At 44.7% G+C, this 22,452-nt stretch overlaps 1 protein-coding gene across 19 annotated transcripts in view; it reads left to right on the top strand.

The window, feature by feature from the left end:
* The window catches only part of dock7 (dedicator of cytokinesis 7), a 251,625-nt gene that overhangs the window by 72,540 nt on the left and 156,633 nt on the right, over positions 1-22,452 (top strand). For all 19 annotated transcript variants that reach the window (XM_060919936.1, XM_060919938.1, XM_060919940.1 and 16 more), the window contains exon 4: positions 2,311-2,379. In XM_060919936.1, coding sequence (XP_060775919.1) covers positions 2,311-2,379 — 69 coding nt within the window. The remainder of the gene's footprint in view (positions 1-2,310; positions 2,380-22,452) is intronic.

The following is a 22,452-nucleotide window of genomic DNA, read 5'->3' on the forward strand; positions in this document are numbered from 1 at the left end:
CAAGTGGAAGGATGGCAAGCCTAAAGACCATCATAACTACACAATTGGCAGTATTTGCATCAGTATTTGCAGTATTTTCATACTTTTATACTCTTTAATGAAAGGTGATACAAGGCGGAAGTCCGCGCCGGTTTTCAGCAGTCGCCTCACGTGACCAACACCAGCGAATCAGGAAGGTGGATGTCACAGTGACGTTGTCCAATGACGACGCCAGCTAGAGCTCAGCACAGCGTATCCGTGTATTCTCAATGTTTACACAGCACCGGATCAGACACGATCTGGATTGAATACGTGGACCCTGGCGGATTCCCGTTTCCCGGCGTTTCCAGGCGTTTTAATGTAAACGGACAGTGCATCCGCGAAGAAAACGAGACAGATACGGTCTAATGTAAACTTGGCCTCAGAAGTAAAGATGGGAAGAGGATCACCAATCCCCCTAATTCTGCGCCCACAAATAGTGGAGCAATATCAGAAAGGAGTTTGACAGTGTAAAATTGCCAAGAGTTTGAACATATCATCATCTACAGTGCATAATATCATCAAAAGATTCAGAGAATCTGGAAGAATCTCTGTGCGTAAGGGTCAAGGCTGGAAAACCATACTGGGTGCCCGTGATCTTCGGGCCCTTAGACGGCACTGCATCACATACAGGCATGCTTCTGTATTGGAAATCACAAAATGGGCTCAGGAATATTTCCAGAGAACATTATCTGTGAGCACAATTCACCGTGCCATCCGCCGTTGCCAGCTAAAACTCTATAGTTCTAAGAAGAAGCCGTATCTAACCATGATCCAGAAGCGCAGACGTCTTCTCTGGGCCAAGGCTCATTTAAAATGGACTGTGGCAAAGTGGAAAACTGTTGTGTGGTCAGACGAATCAAAATTTGAAGTTCTTTATGGAAATCAGGGACGCCGTGTCATTCGGACTAAAGAGGAGAAGGACGACCCAAGTTATCAGCGCTCAGTTCAGAAGCCTGCATCTCTGATGGTATGAGGTTGCATTAGTGCGTGTGGCATGGGCAGCTTACACATCTGGAAAGACACCATCAATGCTGAAAGGTATATCCAGGTTCTAGAGCAACATATGCTCCCATCCAGACGACGTCTCTTTCAGGGAAGACCTTGCATTTTCCAACATGACCATGCCAAACCACATACTGCATCAATTACAGCATCATGGCTGCGTAGAAGAAGGGTCCGGGTACTGAACTGGCCAGCCTGCAGTCCAGATCTTTCACCCATAGAAAACATTTGGCGCATCATAAAACGGAAGATACGACAAAAAAGACCTAAGACAGTTGAGCAACTAGAATCCTACATTAGACAAGAATGGGTTAACATTCCTATCCCTAAACTTGAGCAACTTGTCTCCTCAGTCCCCAGACGTTTACAGACTGTTGTAAAGAGAAAAGGGGATGTCTCACAGTGGTAAACATGGCCTTGTCCCAACTTTTTTGAGATGTGTTGTTGTCATAAAATTTAAAATCACGTACTTTTTCTCTTTAAATGATACATTTTCTCAGTTTAAACATTTGATATGTGATCTATGTTCAGTTCTGAATAAAATATGGAATTTTGAAACTTCCACATCATTGCATTCCGTTTTTATTTACAATTTGTACTTTGTCCCAACTTTTTTGGAATCGGGGTTGTATAAATACAGAAGTCCCGAAGAGGAAGTACTAGTAGGTTTTATTCAGTGTATATATGTTTATTTTTTTCCTGTTCTACGGTATAATTCAGTACATGGGTTTTAATGGTGAGCCGAGAATTAAGTCCCTGAGCAGAGCTCTTTTCATACACGCAGTTTTCCTCTTCAGTCGTGTTTTTAAAGCTTTCCATGTGGTCTGCTTATGTTGTTTATAACAATGCCGGCTTGTTATCCTTAAGACTGGATGGGAGGTAATGGGAACTCCTCCATATTCTCCCTGATAGTCACATTTCTGAACAGTTTTCCTCTTTGCTTTATTTTCACTGGCTATAACTCCGTCATGCCAATTTTGCTTGTTTTTCCTTATTTTTTTTATTGTTTTTTTTTTAATTAATGTGTAGTTTTACTTTAGAATACAAAAATCTTGTACGAATAGAACTGTATTTTCCTAATGTATCACCTGTTTTAACAAAGCTTGTGTTCAGGGTTTGATCCAGTAAAGATGTTTGAGCGTTTGTGACACAACTCGGTGGCCCTTTTCCATGATGAAATTTGTGTTGCTATTAATAGAGCAAGTTCCTCACAGCTGTTTTTATATTTGTGGTGAATGTAGTTAATGCCGATCCCCATGTGACTGACTTGTGTTGATCACTTTTCAGTGACAATGATGCACATGTCCGTGATTGTGTCAGATCCTACACCGAGGATTGGGCCATCGTCAACCGCAAGTAAGACACTCAGTCAGATTTCTTGACACTTTAGCTTGCTTTCCAAAATCAGGGAGTTATTGTTGAGGAAACTTTTGTGAGAAGTTCCACAAGTCGAGCAAATGAAATACTGTATTGGAGCAATGTGTTGAATAAAGGCACTATATACTGTACCTAACCGAATACTTGCAAAGTCTCTGTGAAAACAGCATCCTTATACGCATGTGCCGATTGCAGTCGACTTCGTGAGAAGTTCCACAAGTCGAGCAAATGAAAAGAAAATACTGTATCAGAGCAATGTGTTCAATATACAGTGGCATGCAAAAGTTTGGGCACCCTTGCTGAAAATGTCTTAGTGTGAATAGTTAAGTGAGCAGAAGATGAACCGATCACCAAAAGGCATAAAGGTAAAGACGAGACATTTCTTTTTAGCGTTTTCTGTGAGATTTGTGGATTATTTTTGTTTTGTACAATTGGAGAGTGAAAAAAGAAAAGGAACACCATGCAAAAGTTTGGGCACCCTAATACATTTGAGTTCTCAGGTAACTTTTACCAAGGTTCCAGACCTTAATTAGCTTATTGAGCTGTGGCTTGTTCAAATTCTTCATTAGGAAAGGTCAGATGATGCAGATTTCAAAGCTGTATAAATTCTCTGACTCCTCAAACTTGTCCCTAAAATCAACAGCCATGGGCTCCTCTAAGCAACTCCCTCGCATTCTGAATAATAAAATAATTAATGCTCAGAAAGCAGGAGAAGGCGACAAGAACGTATCAAACATGGATTAAAGTTTTCCGTCGCTACGACGGATTTCCGTCAACTGGGAGCGCTAAAGGTCAATAATGAGAGTGATGCAGATCCGACGAAGAAAAAAAAAAGGGGGGGGTTGGCCCATAGGTCTGACACCGACATGATTTAGAACTTCACCAAGCTGCTGTGATTGCCTGTTGTTGAACTCTTTCTTGTGCTATGTTTGAGTAATGTAAAGGAATAAGTTGTTGTGCTAGATAGGCATAAATAAATAAATAAATAAATACAGCCTACGCTACTGTCTAGTCCCGGGGAGGCTGGGCGTAGGCAGCGAGCCGCGGTGCTCGGCTTGAGTTTAGTTTCTATCGGCGGCTCAAGCCCGGCTTTGCACGCTCGTAACTCGGCCAGGGGAGGTCCCAGCCTCTCCAAACTTGGCAGCCAGCGACCTCTGCCCTCTCCCCAACGAACCAGCACTGCCAGGGCGGGCCAGCCCCGCGCCTCGGGACGCGATTCACCCCGAGGCGAGTCACGGCGCTCCGCATCAGCTTCCTTTTAACGGCGGCTCCACTGATGAAACAATTTGGCTGTCCTACTACTAGGCAACTACTTGCCTACTACTAATACTAGGCCTATTGTAGTAGTAGTAATAAAAATGATATTTGCCTATTGAAAGGTGATCAGGTAAAAAAATCTAAACAGTCCTGTTGAAGCCGCAGCGAGACCTATGCCTTTTGTAGGTTAAACAGGCTTCGGCAGACAACGTTCTGGAAAGGCTGTGTTTTTCTTTGGTTTGATTAGCCTACGATTTAATCTTTAAACATTTATGGTTTCAGCAGTTCGCTTAAACATTGGGGGCTGCAAGATTTCCCGACACTTGTTTAAGATGCCAAGTAGAGGTCTGCGTGGGTCGGATTTTTCAGTCCCACTCCCGCCCGTGCCCACATTGTGCAGTCCCACTCCCGCCTGCGCCCGCAAAGAATTATGATTTTCAGTCCCGCTCCCGCCCGCAAATCCCGCATGATGCAGACATTCGCGTTATTTCTCAGGAAAGTTCTTGTCTTGACACAGCATGATGGTGCCGCGCCCCCTACTTTGAATGGATTTGAGCATAAATATCTACAGCTCACGTTTGTTATTGTTTACCTTGTTTCTGAATTCAGCATGTAGTATCTCTAATAATAATAATAAGTGCTGTCAAACGATTAAAATATTTAATCGCAAATCGCACATTTTTATCACATGAGAAACCATTGTAATTCTCTGATCAGCATAAAAAAGTGAATGGGCTTGCTTTGTACCAATGTTTTTTTTTTTTTTTTTTTTTTTATTGCAAAGCAGAGCTAGTAAAAGAAGTGAATTGATTTACTGCTTGCGTTAGTCTACAACTTTAATCAGAGAGACAGGTTACACAGTGATGGTAGGCTTGACTCAATGCTATCCCAGAAATCCTTCCTGTAATATGCAAATTTGGCCGCCTCTGATTGGACAGCCAAATTTGCATATTACAGGAAGGATTTCTGGGATAGCATTGAGTCAAGCCTACCGTCACTGTGTAACCTGTCTCTCTGATTAAAGTTGTAGACGAACTCAACAAGTAAATCAATTCACTCATGGTTTTCTTGCTAGCTGGGTGTGAACTGCGAGTCATTAGAGTGATCAAAGAATTTCCCCTTAGGGTGATCAATGGCAAGTTTAAGATGCCATTCCTCACTCAATCTGGCAATCTGACTTTCTCTGCAAATTTAGGCATCTTAAAATGCTTTTATTAATGCCAAATAAAATATCCAGCACAAATTATGTATGATAGACATAAATTATTAATTTATAAATTTTATTTCAAACACGTTTTTAGTTAGCGGGACTGCAGCTTATCACCGCTCCCACCCGCGCCGCATATGTGCACTCCCGCCCGCGCACGCATATGTGCACTTCCGGTCCCGCCCACGCCCGCAATGAGCTTTCAAAATTTGTCCCGCGCCGCACTGCTTTGCGGCGGGTCCTGCGGGACTCCCGCGGGAGTGCAGGGCTCTAATGCCAAGCTTCATAGTAAGGAGAAAATAATTCCACAGTATTTAGTGCCTCGTCAGTCTCAAAAATTAATAGTGAAGGACCAATGCGAATTAAGTCCCAAAAAAACATTCTTGTAGGCCTATATTTTACATTTTCAAAAAAGTCTGGAATTGGAAGTCAGTCAGTGGAGTGTAATGAAGTAGAGGTCTGCGCGGGTCGGATTTTTCAGTCCCGCCCGCGCCCGCATTGTGCAGTCCCGTTCCCGCAAAGAATTATGATTTTCGCTCCCGCCCGCAAATCCCGCATGATGCAGACGTTCGCGTTATTTCTCAGGAAAGTTCTTGTCTTGACACAGCGTGATGGTGCCCCGCCCCCTACTTTGAGTGGATTAGAGCATAAATATCTACAGCTCACGTTCACGTTTGTTATTATTTACCTTGTTTCTGAATTCGGAATGTTGAAATGGCAACATGTAGACCTAATAATAATAATTATTTAAGTAGGCTAATCATTTAAGTATGCGCTCTCCTGTGGTGCGTCTCCTATGAATAATTAGTGTGAAAGGAGAGATGGATCGCACTCTTGAACTTATTCTTTTAGTTACATTTCTTTTCAGTTGTTTTTAGCAGCAGAAGGAGACAAACGTTTCGGCTGTTGCCTTCGTCAGTGTCTCTAATAATAATAATAAACAATAAAAAAAGACAGGTGAGCACGTAATTCCAAGTGGAAATTTGGTATATTTGTTCAGCCATACAAAACATTAGGCTAACCCAGTTTACATTTGTAAAGCATTTCTAACTTGAATATCCTAGTATGTCAGAACATTTTGGCACTTATCACAGCAAGCAAAGGGCAGCTGATTTCCCTCCGCGTCGTACACGAGTGAGAATGATTTCCAAATGTCCGATTTCAGGACTCTTGAATTTTTAACGGTAAATGTACCTCTTTTTAAAGCAGCACTTACTTTTGAAGCACTGTGAGATTCAGTAAAGGAGCTCTGCTCTTCTGCCATGATCGGAGATCTCAAACACGGAAGAGGAAAGGAATTGGAAACGTACGAGAGATATTTATCCTCTCCTGGATCAAAATCAGAATTCTGATGACCAGCTCATCTAAGGTGTCATTGAGGCATCATGTTAGTGTGGGTCACTGGAGGCTGGGTGTGAACGGCGAGTCATTAGAGTGATCAAAGGATTGCCCGTTAGGGTGATCAATGGTAATCTGACACTCTCTGCAAATTTAGGCATCTTAAAATGTTTTTATTAATGCCAAATAAAATATCCAGCACAAATTATATATGATAGACATAAATTAATAATTTATAAATTTTATTTTAAACACGTTTTTAGTTAGCGGGACTGCAGCTTATCAACGCTCCCGCCCGCGCCCGCATTGTGCATTCCCGCCCGCGCCCGCAATGAGCTTTCAAAATTTGTCCCGTGCCGCACTGCTTTGCGGCGGGTCCAGCGGGTCCCGCGAGACTCCCGCGGGAGTGCAGGGCTCTATAATGAAGTGTCTCATTCACTAAGTACAAAAGGTCAGAAAACAGTGGAAGCCAATACTCCGAAGCTCAAAATTCAGGAAAGTGGCTCCGGTGTCACAAGTGCACAAGAACAGTTATTTGAAAGTTAACCTAATGAATTTGTGCGTGCGATTTCATGAAGAACCGGGACAATTGGCATTCGGTGAAAGATTCACACCTATGACTCATTATATTCGCGCGCGCCCTCTCGCCCACTGTTGCTTCGTTTTCCCGATTTACACGAGTGTCTGAAGATGGAGTTTTCAGAAATCTCCACTCTGCCCAGAGTTTGCAAAAGTAGCTGTTTTCAGTGACTGAAACCTCCGTATACAGTACCAGTCAAAGGAAGGAATCATTTAGTAAACTTTAAAATGTTAATCAAACCAAAATATGTTTTAGATTTTAGATTCTTAAAGTAGGCACCTTTTGCTTTGATTACAGCTTTGCACACTCTTGACATTCTCTCAATCAGCTTCATGAGGTCATCACTCGAAATGCTTTTCCAACAGTCTTGAAGGAGTTCCCAGAGGTGCTGAGCACTCGTTGGCTGCTTTGCCTTCACTCTGCGGTCCAACTCATCCCAAACTTTTTCGGACTGACTGACCTTCATTTCTTAAAGTAATGATGGACTGTCGTTTTTCTTTACTTAGTTGAGTAGTTCTTGGCATAATATGGATTAGAACAGTACTCAAATAGGGCCATTCACTGTATACCAACTCTACCTCTTCACAACACAACTGATGGTCTCAAACACATTAAGAGGTCATGAAATTCAAGAAATTAACTCTTGACAAGGCACAGCTATAAACTGAAAGCCATTCCAGGTGACTACCTCGTAAAGCTGACTGAGAAAATGCCAAGATGTGCAAAGCTGTCATCGAAGCAGAAGGTGCCTACTTTGAAGAATCTAAAATATAAAACGTATTCTGGTTTGATTAACACTTTTTTTTTTTTTTTTTTTTTTTTTTTTTTGTTTACCAAATAATTCCATATATAATACTTCTTCATAATGTCGGTGACTTAAGTATTAATCTACGATTCAGAAAATTTTAAAATAATGAAGAACCACTGAATTAGAGGCGTTTCCAAACTTTTGACTGGTACTGTAGGTGTGAATGAGAGGTGCAACCGAATAAATAAATATGCGTCTTTTTATCCGGCTACATGTAGACTATCACTGCGCAAAGCCTCTAATGTTGAAATGGTAGTAATATTTGTTAAAATAATAGTAGGCTAATTTCCACATTAATTGGTAAAATGGCACAAGGGATGTGATGGGGGGGATGGCTGTTTTATAAGGGGGATGATTTGAGATTATTATTTCAGAAGGGGGATGCCTCCCCCCACATCCCCCCCTCAATTCGAGTACTGCGTATAAGGCCACCTGACATAGGCCCTTCGATTTCCATCACTAGAGCGCGTCAAATTACTTTCGGTTTTGCCAACATGGACGCGCTTCTTTTAAATGAAGGCACAGATGTGTCAGACATCGACAAAACGGTAAAGAATAAGTGGAGATGGGCTTGGCGAAATGAAATGGGTGATAATGGCAAGCTCCTGCTGCTGTGCCAAGGAAAAAGAAACAAAAACAGGCATCAGGTGTTGCCAAACTAGATGCCTTTGGCTTCACTGCGAAGAAGCAGAAAAAGTGAACTTTCACTTTACTTTTCTTGTTTCCTGGGTTTATTTCAACAGATTTTCTTATTCTTTCGATTACGTTCATTATGTCTTATATTGAATATTGTTAGTTTTTTCTTTTTTATCAGACATTAGATGTCTGATAAAAAAGAAAAAACTAACAAGATTTTCTTATTTTTCTTTCTGTTCCACTCTTTTGAAAGCATGGTTCAAGTTCGACTGCACTTGCACTTGTCTCTTAACCACTGTTGTGCTTTACTAAAGTATTGTTGAAATAAATTTGCACTTTGCGCTGAAAACTTGATGTTTCATCATTTATAGCCAGTAATGACAATCGTAAAGTCTTGCCTTAGCTTTAGTCATTGTTAAAATTATGTAAATGTACTATAAGTAGGGGCCGAGGGGATAATGGACAACACGGTGTTTAAAATTTGACGCATCGCTGACGTGGTAGGGGCCAACGACATGGAGCTTTTTTTTTTTTCCAGATTTTTTTTTTTTTTTTTTACTTTAGTCCATGAGCAAAGTGTTTTCAGGCAGCTGTTTCCTCAGATTATAATGTTAAGAAATGGCAGTTACCAGAAACAGTGGAGATCAAGGTGAGGTCTGGAAGATGAAGAAAACTTTCTGAAAGAACTACTCGTTGGATTGCTAGAAAGGCAAATAAAAACCCTTTTTTGACTGCAAAAGACCTTCAGAAAGATTTAGCAGACCCTGGAGTGGTGGCGCACTGTTCTACTATGCAGCGACACCTGAACAAATGACCTTAATGGGAGAGTCATCAGAAGAAAACTTTTCCTGCGTCCAAGCCACAAAATTCAGCGTCTGAAGTTTGCAAATGAACATCTAAATAAGCCTGATGCATTTTGGAAACAAGTCCTGTGGACTGATGAAATCAAAATAGAACTTTCTGGCCACAATGTGCAGAAGTATGTCTGGAGAAAAAAGGATGCCAAATTCCAGGAAAAGAACACCTCTCCAACTCTGAAGCATGGGTGTGGATCGATCATGCTTTGGGGTTGTGTTGCAGCCAGTGGCACAGGGCACATTTCATTGGTCGAGGGAAGCGTGGATTCGAATAAATACCAGCAAACTCTGGAAGCAAACATCACACCAAAGTTGAAGTTAAAAAGAGGATGGGTCCTACAATAAGGCGATGATCCAAAACACACCTCAAAATCTACAATGGAATACCTCAAGAGGCACAAGCTGAAGGTTTTGCCCTGGCCCTCACAGTCCCCTGACCTAAACATCATTTGAAAATCTGTGGATAGATCTCAAAGAGCAGTGCATGCAAGACAGCCCAAGAAACTTGTAGAACTGGAAGCCTTTTGCAAGGACGAATGTGCAAAAATCCCCCAAGTAAGAACTGAAAGATTATTAGCCGGCTACAAAAAGTGTTTACAAGCTGTGATACTTGCCAAAGGGGGTGTTACTAAGTACTGACCATGCCAGGTGCCCAAACTTTTGCTTCAGGTCCTTTTCATTTTTTGGTATTTTACGCCTGTAAATGATGGAAATAAAAATGTGATCTTGTGGAAAATATTAAAGAAATGTCTCGTCTTTACCTTTATGCCTTTTGGTGATCGGTTCATCTTCTGCTCACTTAACTATTCACAGTAACAGACATTTTCAGCAAGGGTGCCCAAACTTTTGCATGCCACTGTAGGCAGTATTTTAACAGTACACAATTCACAGTATTACACATCCTAAGGTTTTCGACTCTCTCTCCGAGTTTCTCTTGCCTCTCAGTATTGGCGTATTTTGAAACTTTGGTAGGTTTAATGAGGAAGTAGGACAAACCTGATGAAGACTTGCAAGGACTAGTCATGTGATCACACCTGCAGAGTGGAAAGACAAGAAAGCAAGACCACAAACAAATCCTATGAGCATAAAGCTACAGTCACACTACAGCTCGCAATGCTTTGCGATGGGTTATCGATGAAAAGGAGGCGTTTTGGTGACTATGCATGGCGATGATTATTATTTTATTTATTTATTTATTTATTTATTTATTTTTTATATATCTCAGTGTTCTCCACTACCTGAAGTTATAGCTCGGCGGTAGTATTGAGCGGCCGTTGCCGGGGGGTTTGCGAGGGGGGTGTCCCCCCTCGCACCAGAAAATTTTGAAATAAACCCCTCAGATGCCATTTCCTGGCATCTAAGTTGCATGTTATTTATTTTGCAAGTAGCTGCTTTTGTGCAAAATCTTCTGACACTGGGAGCCGACTTTACATTTATTTTGTCACTCCGTTACTGAAATGTTTATTGAATAGAATATCTTTGTTTTTAGTTGAATTCTACACAAAATTACCTTTCATTTGATGTGCAGTATGTGTCTTTTCTTTCCACCGTACTCCTCTCGGAGGTCTGAGGCAATCGGAGCCACTTAACTAACACGCACTCCTATGTCGCCGCACTACACATGCGTAATGACAAGTGAGCGAGCAAGCGTTAAGGGCCTCTGTTGAACCTATTGTAAAGTAAAGCACATCAGTGATCTGTGATCAGAGAATTACTTTGTTTGTATTTGGTGTTTGTACTGGCGTGGTTTTTTTACTTTTCTTTGAAGTAAACTTTTTTTTTTTTTTGACTGGGCGGCCAAAAATTAAGGCTCGGCGGCGCATTTATGAGTCGGCGGTAATAGCTCTTCTAGCCGTTATGACTCGGCGGGCCGCCGAGTCATTAACGATAGTGGAGAACACTGATATATATGAACAGTCGTGGTCACCCAGCAGGTGATCACTTAACTGTTATGCCTTCGCTCACTGGATTGGCCACGCTCACTCACAGGACCCAGTCATTATGGGAAGCACCTGATGCTGATTTGAGTGCAATCAGCACATCTGTGTCAGGACACTTAGGCCAAGTTTACATTAGACCGTATCTGTCTCGTTTTCTTCGCAGATGCACTGTCCGTTTACATTAAACCGCCGGGAAACGGGAATCCGCCAGGGTCCACGTATTCAATCCAGACCGTGTCAGCTCCGGTGCTGTGTAAACATTGAGATAGGCTTTGCAAAGTATCACCGTTATCACTGTCACGTTTGTTTCTTGACATGTTTATGACTATGCTTTCGGTTTCATTTGTGTTTTGTTTATGTAAATATCACGCCTGCTAATAAACACACTTCCTGCACTTACATCCATCTACCACTGCATACCTGACAGAATACTTGCAAAGTCTCTGTGAAAACAGCGTCCTTATGTGCCTATGCTGATTGCACTCAAATCAGCATCAGGTGTCTCCCATAATGACTGGGTCCCAAGAGTGCTTACAACACACTCCAGAGGATCCCTGAATGTAAATGCACCTTTTAAGTCTTGGCGAAGGTTAGGCTGTGCCGAGCCGCTGTGTTAATAAGGTTCCTGCGAGCATCGGGGACATGGATTCAAGATAAATGCACCTCAAGAGGCTTTAAGAAGGTTCCCTGAGCTTCGGGAAATATTCCCAAACCCATCTGTATGTATTCGCCGCTTAGTTTGTTGATAACACCAAATTTCAGTGCATGCAGAGCTACAACAACAAACAGCATGCGAAGCTCAGAAAACATTGGCCATGCATCGCGCGATGGGTGGCGATGCTATCAGGTTTTCATCGCCAAATATTCGCAAACCCATCGCGAGCTGTAGTGTGACCAGGGCCTTATAAAACACCTGAGGCTGCAGTCACACTACAGCTCGCAATGCTTTGTGAAGGGTTGTCAATGAAAATGAGGCGTTTTGGTGGCGATGCTTCCCCAAGCTTTGGGAAGTATTTCCAAACCCATCTGCGAGTATTCACCGCTTAGTTTGCCGACGAAAACTTCACCAAATTTCAGTGCATGCGTTGAAATTTTTCATAATGTTTTTTTGGCCACTCATGAGATCGAGACTCTCCAAAAAAAAAAAAACCCACACACACGAAGCTTGGAGAACAATCGCTGTGCATTGCACGATTGGTGGCAATGCTACCAGTTTTTCATCGCCAAATATTCGCAAACCCATCGCGAGCTGTAGTGTGACCAGGGCCGAGGTAAGCATAAAGGCTTGTCTGCTGATTTTAACATGAACTGGGATGTAATTTAGAATAACGCTATATGTATTCAGAACATTTTTGTCCTTTTTTTTTAATCCAAGCTGAATAATGCAACCCAAGCTACTTTTAAATTACTTGCCAATCACAGCACAGTTTGTGAAGAAATGTATTTTAAAAAATTTTAAAAAATCTTTACTGAGAAATATCATTTTCATTGTCGGTGCTGATTTTTGTGCACATTTCCACTTTTTTGTGTACCCCAGTAAAATAAAGCTCCTTGTACAATGGGAGAGTCATATTGTTCTAGGTATACTGTGTCTGAGAGAGAGGTTTTTTTTGTACTCTTGAGCATGTAACCATCCTGTTCTCCCTTTTATTTTTTGAGTGTCCTTGCACCGATTTCTTTCAGAAAATTCATCCTTCGATTTTCCTCTTAAAGCAGTGAGTTGGTGTGCATCACATGTTTGTCCGTTCTTTAAATATATGCTGTTTAAGAATAATTACAGGCCACTAATGAGTAATTAGACTCTCCTCAGTCCACTGTAATTTCACCCACAGTGTTCTCAGCAGTCTCACGCGTATAGCTTGTTTCTTATACAGTTCCTTTTTGTCTTTTCTCATTTTATTTTAACTTGGTAGCCTGTGTACTAGAAGAGCAGCACTGCACAAACCACAGTTACAGGGTTGTGTGTAGCCAAAACCAGAGGGTTCAGGATCTCAAAAAAAACTGCCATTGTGTTAGAGTAAAAGATTTCGTCCAATCTGAATTGCGTTCGGACTGTGATGACAAATTGCAGTGTTTGGCCTCCAATGCAAAACAAAACTTTAAAATAAATATTTAACAACATTTATATGAGCGAGCTGTTGCGTTCTTGGTGTTTAACTTTCTTTAGTATAAATACAGAGGTGAGTATAGAAAATCGCGCATGCTGATTGGTCGGGAAATTCTGACTGTTTCTCAATAATCACCTCGAGCGACTCGGCAAAATGGCGGCTAATCGCTTCTTCACCGTAAGTGAGGAAGAATTACAAATTATGAAAGAAAATGCTGTTCCTAAAAGCACGAAAGATGCTATGAAGTTTGGTCGAAAACTATTCAGATGTAAGGTGGAATTGTGATTTTATTTTAAAAGAAGCCTTTATTTGTTACATGCACACTCAAGCACAGTGAAATTCCTCTCTGCATTTAACCCATCTGAAGCAGTGAACACACACAAGTGAGCAATGAGCACGCACACTGTAGCGCCCAGGGAGCAGTTGGGGGTTAGGTGCCTCGCTCAAGGGCACTTCAGTCCAAGGCTGCCCCGTGTTAACCAAACCGTATGTCTTTGGACTGTGGGGGAAACCGGAGGAAACCCACGCAGACACGGGGAGAACATACAGTGGTGCTTGAAAGTTTGTGAATCCTTTAGAATTTTCTATATTTCTGCATAAATATGACCTAAAACGTCATATTTTCACGCAAGTCCTAAAAGTAGATAAAGATAACCCAGTTAAACAAATGAGACAAAAATATTATATTTGGTCATTTATTTATTGAGGAAAATGATCCAATATTACATATTTATGAGTTGCAAAAGTAACTCACAGATATGACCCCCTTGTGCAGCAATAACTGCAACTAAATGTTTCCGGTAACTGTTCATCGGTCCTGCACACCGGCTTGGAGGAATTTTAGCCCATTCCTCCATACAGAACAGCTTCAACTCTGGGATGTTGGTGGGTTTCTTGACATGAACTGCTCGCTTCAGGTCCTTCCACAACATTTTGATTGGATTAAGGTCAAGACTCTGACTTGCCCATTCCAAAACATTCACTTTATTCTTCTTTAACCATTCTTTGGTAGAACGACTTGTGTGCTTAGGGTCATTGTCTTGCTGCATGAGTCACCTTCTCTTGAGATTCAGTTCATGGACAGATGTCCTGACATTTTCCTTTAGAATTCGCTGGTATAATTCAGAATTCATTGTTCCATCAATGATGGCAAGCCGTCCTGGCCCAGATGCAGCAAAACAGGCCCAAACCATGATACTACCACCACCATGTTTCACAGATGGGATAAGGTTCTTATGCTGGAATGCAGTGTTTTCCTTTCTCCAAACATAATGCTTCTCATTTAAACCAAAAATTTCTATTTTGGTCTCATCCAGCCACAAAACATTTTTCCAATAGCCTTCTGGCTTGTCTACGTGATATTTAACAAACTGCAGACAAGCAGCAATGTTCTTTTTGGAGAGCAGTGGCTTTCTCCTTGCAACCCTGATATGCACACCATTGTTGTTCAGTGTTCTCCTGATGGTGGACTCATGAACATTAACATTAGCCAATGTGAGAGAGGCCTTCAGTTGCTTAGAAGTTACCCTGGGGTCCTTTGTGACCTCGCCGACTATTGCATGCCTTGCTCTTGGAGTGATCTTTGTTGGTCGCCCACTCCTGGGGAGGGTAACAATGGTCTTGAATTTCTTCCATTTGTACACAATCTGTCTGTCTGTGGATTGGTGGAGTCCAAACTCTTTAGAGATTGTTTTGTAACCTTTTCCAGCCTGACGAGCATCAGCAGCGCTCTTTCTGAGGTCCTCAGAAATCTCCTTTGTTCGTGCCATGATACACTTGCACAAACATGTGTTTTGAAGATCAGACTTTGATAGATCCCTGTTCTTTAAATAAAACAGGGTGCCCACTCACACCTGATTTGTCTTCCCATTGATTCAAAACGCTGGTTACGAATGTAACTGTGGTTCTATGACTAAGTGGAAGACCGCCAGGGCGGTGCTGAAAGCACTAGTGGAAGGATCTTTGCATCCGCGCGTTTCGAGAATCGCATACAAAAGTTATCTCATGACGTGCCTGCCTATATAAGGCAACATCCCACGTCATTTGGCCTCAAGATCATTCTCGCACAATCCGAGTGACCAAAGACCCTGGCGGTCTTCCACTTAGTCACAGAACCACGGTTACATTCGTAACCAGCGTTCTATTTCCTTCACTCCAGACCGCCAGGGCGGTGCTGAAAGCACTAGTGGAAGACGAATACCAACCCAGTCACGAGGAATTCAGAAGAGCATCACCACCTTCTGGAAGAACAGCTGCACACAGCAATAGCATGGACGCAGCATTTAGCCTGTAGTACTGGGCAAATGTACATGTATTGGACCAAGTTGCAGCAGCACAAATGTCAGAGAGTGGTATGCCCCGGAGAGCTGCCCATGATGTTGCCTGAGCACGTGTCGAATGGCAGCGGACAGGAGAGGGCACAGTATGTCCCATAGATTCATAGGCATGGGTGATTGCCTCCACAACCCAACGGGAGAGCTGCTGCTTGGACAGAGGCCTTCCTCTCGGAGCACCACCAAAACAAACAATTGGTCTGTCGTACGAAAGGCTGCCGTCCTATCAAAATAAAACCTCCGAGCCCTGACAGGGCACAACTCTGCACATAAGTCCGTCCTGTCCGCCGGTATAGCAGTCAGCAAAATCGGCTGGTTGCTAAACTGGGGAGATGAGACTTTCGGGAGGAAAGCTGGGTTAGGCCACAATGAAACGCTGTCAAACATAGGGCCCCAACGAAGACAAACAGTACTCACTGAGAGGGCATGTAGCTGACTCACACGCCAGGCTGTTGTGATGGCAAGGAGAAAAGCCGTTTTAACAGATCGCCACTTAATGTCAGCTGCTGACAGGGGCTCATAAGGAGGGAAGCAAAGGGATTCGAGCACAGTGTTCAGATCCCATGACGGACTCCGCGCAAAATGAGGAGGATTAAGACGAAATGCCCCTCTCAAAAAGGCTACCACCAGCCGGTGGGACTCAAGTGAAACACCTCCAACCTCTGAATGGTGGGCTGTTAGTGCTGCAACATACACCTTAAGTGCAGATGCAGCCCTGCCAAGTTCTAAAAGGTGCTGCAGGAAATCTAAAATCTGTGCAACAGAGCACCTTAGGGGGTCGATGTTGCGTTCCGCACACCAATCACAGAACACCTTCCACTTGCCTCCATACAAGCGTCTGGTAGATTCTGCACATGCGTTCACCACAGTGTTCCTGGTCCCTTCTGAACATTCCAGAAGTAGCCCCGGGGCCCCAAGGGCCACACCCAGAGCTTCAGGCATTCGGGACATGGGTGTTGAATCCTGCCCTCCATCTGCGTCAGCAAGTCGGGCCTGCTGGGCAGCTGACAAGGGGGTCCCACTAGTAGTGACAGCTGGAACTGGATGGCCAATGAGGAGCTATCAATAGCACATGGTGACTGTGATCGTACACACGGCAGAGAGTCCTGCACAACAGTGGTAGAGGGGGAAAGGCATAAAGGATGGCCCTCGGCCAGTCGTGGGCCAGAGCATCCTGGCCCAACGCTGCCGTTTCTTCTCCCAGGGAAAACCATGTCGGACAATGAGTTGTCTGACTGCTCGCAAACAGGTCCACAGTTGCTCTCCCATAGGTTTTCCAGATCTGTTCCACCGTGTTTGGATGCAGTTTCCAATCCCCTTGAGACACCTTGCCGCGTGACAGAGCATCTGCCACACTGTTTAGGCGTCCAGGTAGATAAGATGCTCTTATGGAAAAGAGGTTGTCCTGAGCCCATACTAGGAGACTGTGAGCCACCTGAAGCGCAGCTACAGACCTTGTGCCCCCCTGATGATTGATTATAGAAAACAGTTGCCACATTGTCTGTACGTACCAATACATGTTTGCCCCGTAGCACTTCCTAAAAGTGGCGCAACATCAGAAACACCATCAACTCCAGTGTGTTGATGTGGGACGTGTGCCATGGAGCAGGCCAGGTGCTGTTCACACCTTGCCGACGCCAGACTCCACCCCAACCCATGAGGGAAGCATCTGTCCGGATAACCTCCCACCGTCCCGGTGGGAGACCAAGTGGAACTCCACGAGTGAGAAAGTGTGCCTGGGACCAAGGTGACCCATGCAACGTGACCATGCAACGGCATGTTATTCTCACCCTCATGTCTGTCTCGCACTGGACACAGACGCAGTTGAAGAAGCCATCTCTGAAAAGCCCTTAGCCACAGAAGACCCAGAGGAATGACTACTGAGGCTGCTGTGAGTTTCCCCAACAGCTGAAGGAAAGAAACATAACGCCGAGTTCCCCCGACACGAAGGTGGTTCACTCCAGTGAAAATTGAACTTTATTCTGTCTGGCGTGGGACTGGCCAGCATAGTGTTCGAATCCAGGGCAAGGCTGATGAAATGTGTTGCCTGGACTGGGACCAGTTTGCACTTCCTCTGGTTCACCCTGAACCCCAGAGCCGTAATGTGTAGTAGCAACCGGTGAGCATGTTCCCTGGCCTGTTCGGGCAATCCTGCACAAAGAAGCCAGTCGTCCAAGTAAGGGAGCACACTCATACCCTCCTTCTGAAGGGGTTCTAGTGCTACTTGGACACATTTCGAGAACACCCTTGGTGCCAGAGAAAGTCCAAAGGGGAGAACTCTGAACTGAAAAATCTTTCCCATGAACGAAAAACGAAGGAAGCGCCTGTGGTCCGCGGCAATGGGTATGTGAAAATAGGCGTCCTCGAGATCTACAGTCACAAACCAGTCCTGGTTTGTGACCGCTTGCAGTACATCTGTTGTTCGTAGCATTCGAAAAGGAAGCACCTTCAAGAAACGGTTTAACCTTCTTAAATCTAAAATCAGCCTGAACCCGCTGTCTTTCTTTGGTACGAGAAAATAAACTGAAAAGAAACCCCCTGGGTGAACAATGGGGTCGACCATCTCTATGGCTCCTTTTTGGAGTAACAACTGAACTTCTCTCGACAAGGCTTCTGCCTGTCTTGGATTGGTTATAACTGTCTGCCTCACACCTGAATGCATTGGTGGCTGGCGGCGGAATTGCAGGCGGTACCCTTCTGAGAGGGTTGTGAGTAGCCGTTGGTTGTTATTTCGCGACAACTCGCTAGCTGGCTGCCTGTAAAAACTCCTGCCACTGGCCCTGACCTGTCAGTGGTCCTGTCTATGTTTTTCAGAAGGGATGGGGGGGTGACGACGGTGGGGAGGACCTGTCTGTCGAAAAGGGTGAAAACTCACGTGTGGCTGAGCGCCACCCTGCCTGGCCGAGGGAGATGAGGGAGGTGGGGGATTGGGGGCCTGCTGCTGGGGTTGATGGGGAGACCTTTGTGCAGCTCTAGGGGCCACATGCCTAAAGCGTGAGGCAGAAGGGTTTGGCGGAGCTCTGAAGGTGGGTGCTATGCCCACATGACAGGAGCGAGACTCTAACAGACACACGTCTGTCAAGGGCCTCTTGTGCTGCTGGCCCAAAGACCTGTCCAGGTGTCAGTGGGAGGTGCCTCAGGTTGTTCCTGCATACTTCTGGCAGAGGCGATTGAGCCAGCCACACTTGTCGACGGGCTTGCAGCAAGGTGCCCAAGGTAGTGCCACACTGGTTGGCAATGACACCCATAGCCTGCAGTGCAAGTTCCAGTACCTCCTCAGCCGCCAGTGGGTCTGTCGATGATGTGTCGAGTGCAGCATAACAAGCATGTGTGCCAGTGAGTTAGACACCCTGCCAAGAAAGGCAGTAGAGTTGTAAGCATGAGAAAGTAGCTCGTCTGTGCGGCAACACACCTGCTCCCGAAGTGCTTCATCGGGAGACACAATGAGCGAAGCAACGCTTGATTCGACTACTGGTATGCTACCCAAGCCAACAGCACTGGGGTCCTGCATCGCCGCAAGCATGCGAGACATCTGGTCTGGACGGGCAGGTTTCGTAGCAGCCTCCAGGGCAGAGGCCACCACAGAAGTAAAGTCACGACACTGTGGAATTACCAGAGAGGCGCGCTGAACACGGCGCAGGAACATGTTCTCAGATCCGGTAGGAGGCGCCGGGGTGTCCAACTGCAAATGTGTAAGCAAAGCCTTCAGAGTGGCCTCCACTGAACCCACCACTGAGGCAGACTCCCCAGATCACCCAGAGGTAACATCACTGCCCGAATCACGGTGCTCAACACCTGGCAGGACTTCGCTTGGTGGCTGCGCCGAGGAAGAAGGCTGACTGAAAAAGGTGTCTGAGGCAGCCACAGACATCACTTCCTCTTGGTCAGGTGGCTGAGAACATGAGCCAACGGGTGACAAGGAGGCAGGCGGTGCAAGCTGTTCCTCTACAGTACCTACCTGTGCCCCTGCTGTGTGTGGGGGGGGGGCTTGCAAGCAGAGGCAGCAGACGCTCCACTGTAGATGAGAGCAGTTCCACTTTACGCTCTAACTCAGAAGACCTAGATTTTTTGCACTGTTTTGCATGCACTGGTGGTGAAAGCTTACGCTGTGTCTGAGAATCCAAGAGCAGAAAACTGCTAAACACACGTTCCATACCAGCCAACCGCGCCTGTCTAACAGTAAGCGGCATTAACATACAGGAAGGGCATGGCTCAGACATTGCCTCCCTTAGATGTTGTATGCCAAGGCACTCTGCGCAACAATCATGTGCATCCAGCACCTCCATGAGGTTGGGGCAAGTGGAACACCTCACTGAATCCATCTCAGTGTCTACTCACCCACGATTTTATTTATTTATTTTTTTATAGAAAAGAAGCAAGGTGTAGCGCTACGTGCTAGCCTGGCAACCAAGGCTAGCGAGTTCGCAAGCGCAACTTTACTGCTACAGACAACGATTTACTAGCAACTAGAAAACAGATGCTCACGGCAAGTTGTAAGTACACATTAACGTTATTGGCAACCAATTCGCTAACTCACTCAACACTGACAAACCTGCCGGCAACCAAACAGTTTGTGACAAGACCGATATAATAGCCATCCCTGAAAACTTGGCATCCAAGATTCAGTGACTATCGATGCATAAAACAGCCTCAAAATAATGTTAACCAAGTTACCTTAGCGACCAAACAGCTTGCGTGGAGTCGAGTCCCACTGAAATCCTCTTCAGTCACGAGCTGCACTGTAGATTGTCGCAGGTATTCCCACAGTTAACTGATAACACACACAGAATTCCAATAGAAGAGATACGATTCCAACGCGAGAAAAAAGAAGAGGCCAAATGACGTGGGATGTTGCCTTATATAGGCAGGCACGTCATACGTCATGAGATGACAACTTTTGTATGCGATTCTCGAAACGTGCGGATGCAAAGATCCTTCCACTAGTGCTTTCAGCACCGCCCTGGCGGTCTGGAGTGAAGGAAATAAAACACCTGACTCTAATTTCACCTTCAAATGAACTGCTAATCCTAGAGGTTCACATACTTTTGCCACTCACAGATATGTAATATTGGATCCTTTTCCTCAATAAATAAATGACCAAGTATAATATTTTTGTCTCATTTGTTTAACTGGGTTCTCTTTATCTACTTTTAGGACTTGGGTGAAAATCTGATGATGTTTTAGGTCATATTTATGCAGAAATATAGAAAATTCTAAAGGGTTCACAAACTTTCAAGCACCACTGTACAAACTACACATAGAAAGGCCCCCGTTGGCCGCTGGGCTCGAACCCAGAATTTTCTTGCTGTCAGGCGACAGCGCTAACCACTACAGCACCGTGATGCCCATATTTTATCTATTTCAAAACAAAGTATGTGAGTCGGCTTAGATAAGTGACAGGTCTGTGCCGTGCCTTTATTAAATTTGCATGCTGCTTTCGTGGGGCAGCACAGTGGTGTAGTGGTTAGCGCTGTCACCTCACAGCAAGAAGGTCCGGGTTCGAGCCCCGTGGCCGGCGAGGGCCTTTCTGTGCGGAGTTTGCATGTTCTCCCCGTGTCCGCGTGGGTTTCCTCCGGGTGCTCCGGTTTCCCCCACAGTCCAAAGACATGCAGGTTAAGTTAACTGGTGACTCTAAATTGACCGTAGGTGTGAATGTGCATGTGAATGGTTGTCTGTGTCGAAGGCTACGTTTACATTAGACCGTATCTGTCTCGTTTTCTTCGCGGTTGCACTGTCCGTTTACATTAAACCGCCTGGAAACGCCGGGAAACGGGAATCCGCCAGCGTCCACGTATTCAATCCAGATCGTGTCAGCTCCGGTGCTGTGTAAACATTCAGAATATGCGGATACGCTGTGCTGAGCTCTAGCTGGCGTCTCATTGGACAACGTCACTGTGACATCCACCTTCCTGATTCGCTGGCGTTGGTCATGTGACGCGACTGCTGAAAAACGGCGCGGACTTCCGCCTTGTATCACCTTTCATTAAAGAGTATAAAAGTATGAAAATACTGCAAATACTGATGCAAATACTGCCCATTGTGTAGTTATGATTGTCTTTAGGCTTGTCATCCTTCCACTTGCAAGTGGTAAGTGATATGCGCTGGGATCACACACACAGCGGCTCAGTCCTGAAAACACTGCTAGTGTGCTTCACTCGCGCGCTGTGTGAGCTGCGCAGGGCCGGAGTGGGCACCCTCCAGAGGGCACTCGCTGTTCAGGGCGGAGTGATTTGGAGCGCAGGATGCCTGCGGAGCCGAGCATATCCGTGTATTGGCGTTGCTGTGTGCACGCAAATCGTGTATTGGTGTTGCTGTGTGCACACTAATCGTTTTAAAAACGTTAATCTGATGATCCGCTGATACGGTCTAATGTAAACATGGGCTAAGTGTCAGCCCTGTGATGACCTGGCGACTTGTCCAGGGTGTACCCCGCCTTTCACCCGTAGTCAGCTGGGATAGGCTCCAGCTTGCCTGCGACCCTGTAGAACAGGATAAAGCAGCTAGAGATAATGAGATGAGATGCTGCTTTTGTCTTGGGTATTTATACTAAAACAATGATCTGCCTCAGGCTCAGTGAATATAAGTGAATAATAACCTCAACTTCGTCTTGGGTATTGTTCACCTCACCTTTGGTGAGCAATTGTTAAATCGTAGCAATTCACAGGTTTATTATCCCCCGCTGGCCAAAAGGCCCGAAGGGGGATTATGTCATGGCGATGTCCGTCTGTCCTGGGTACTCACCTTCTGAAATCAACTCCTCTCACAATTTTTGGACGAATTTCATGAAACTTGACAGGATACTTTATGCATATTGCATATTTCAATATGCATATTGCAATTTCGTTCAATTCGGTTGCATTTTACCAGAGTTATGGCCCTTGATTACCAGACTTGTACTTTGGCAATTTCATGAGGGTGGATTAAGCACTTACAGCATAGATATAGTTGCCAGCGGAGGATATTGTGGATACAAGAGCACTCTTGTATT

This window comes from Neoarius graeffei, chromosome 4, assembly GCF_027579695.1.
Source record: "Neoarius graeffei isolate fNeoGra1 chromosome 4, fNeoGra1.pri, whole genome shotgun sequence".
Taxonomy (NCBI): Eukaryota; Metazoa; Chordata; class Actinopteri; order Siluriformes; family Ariidae; genus Neoarius; species Neoarius graeffei.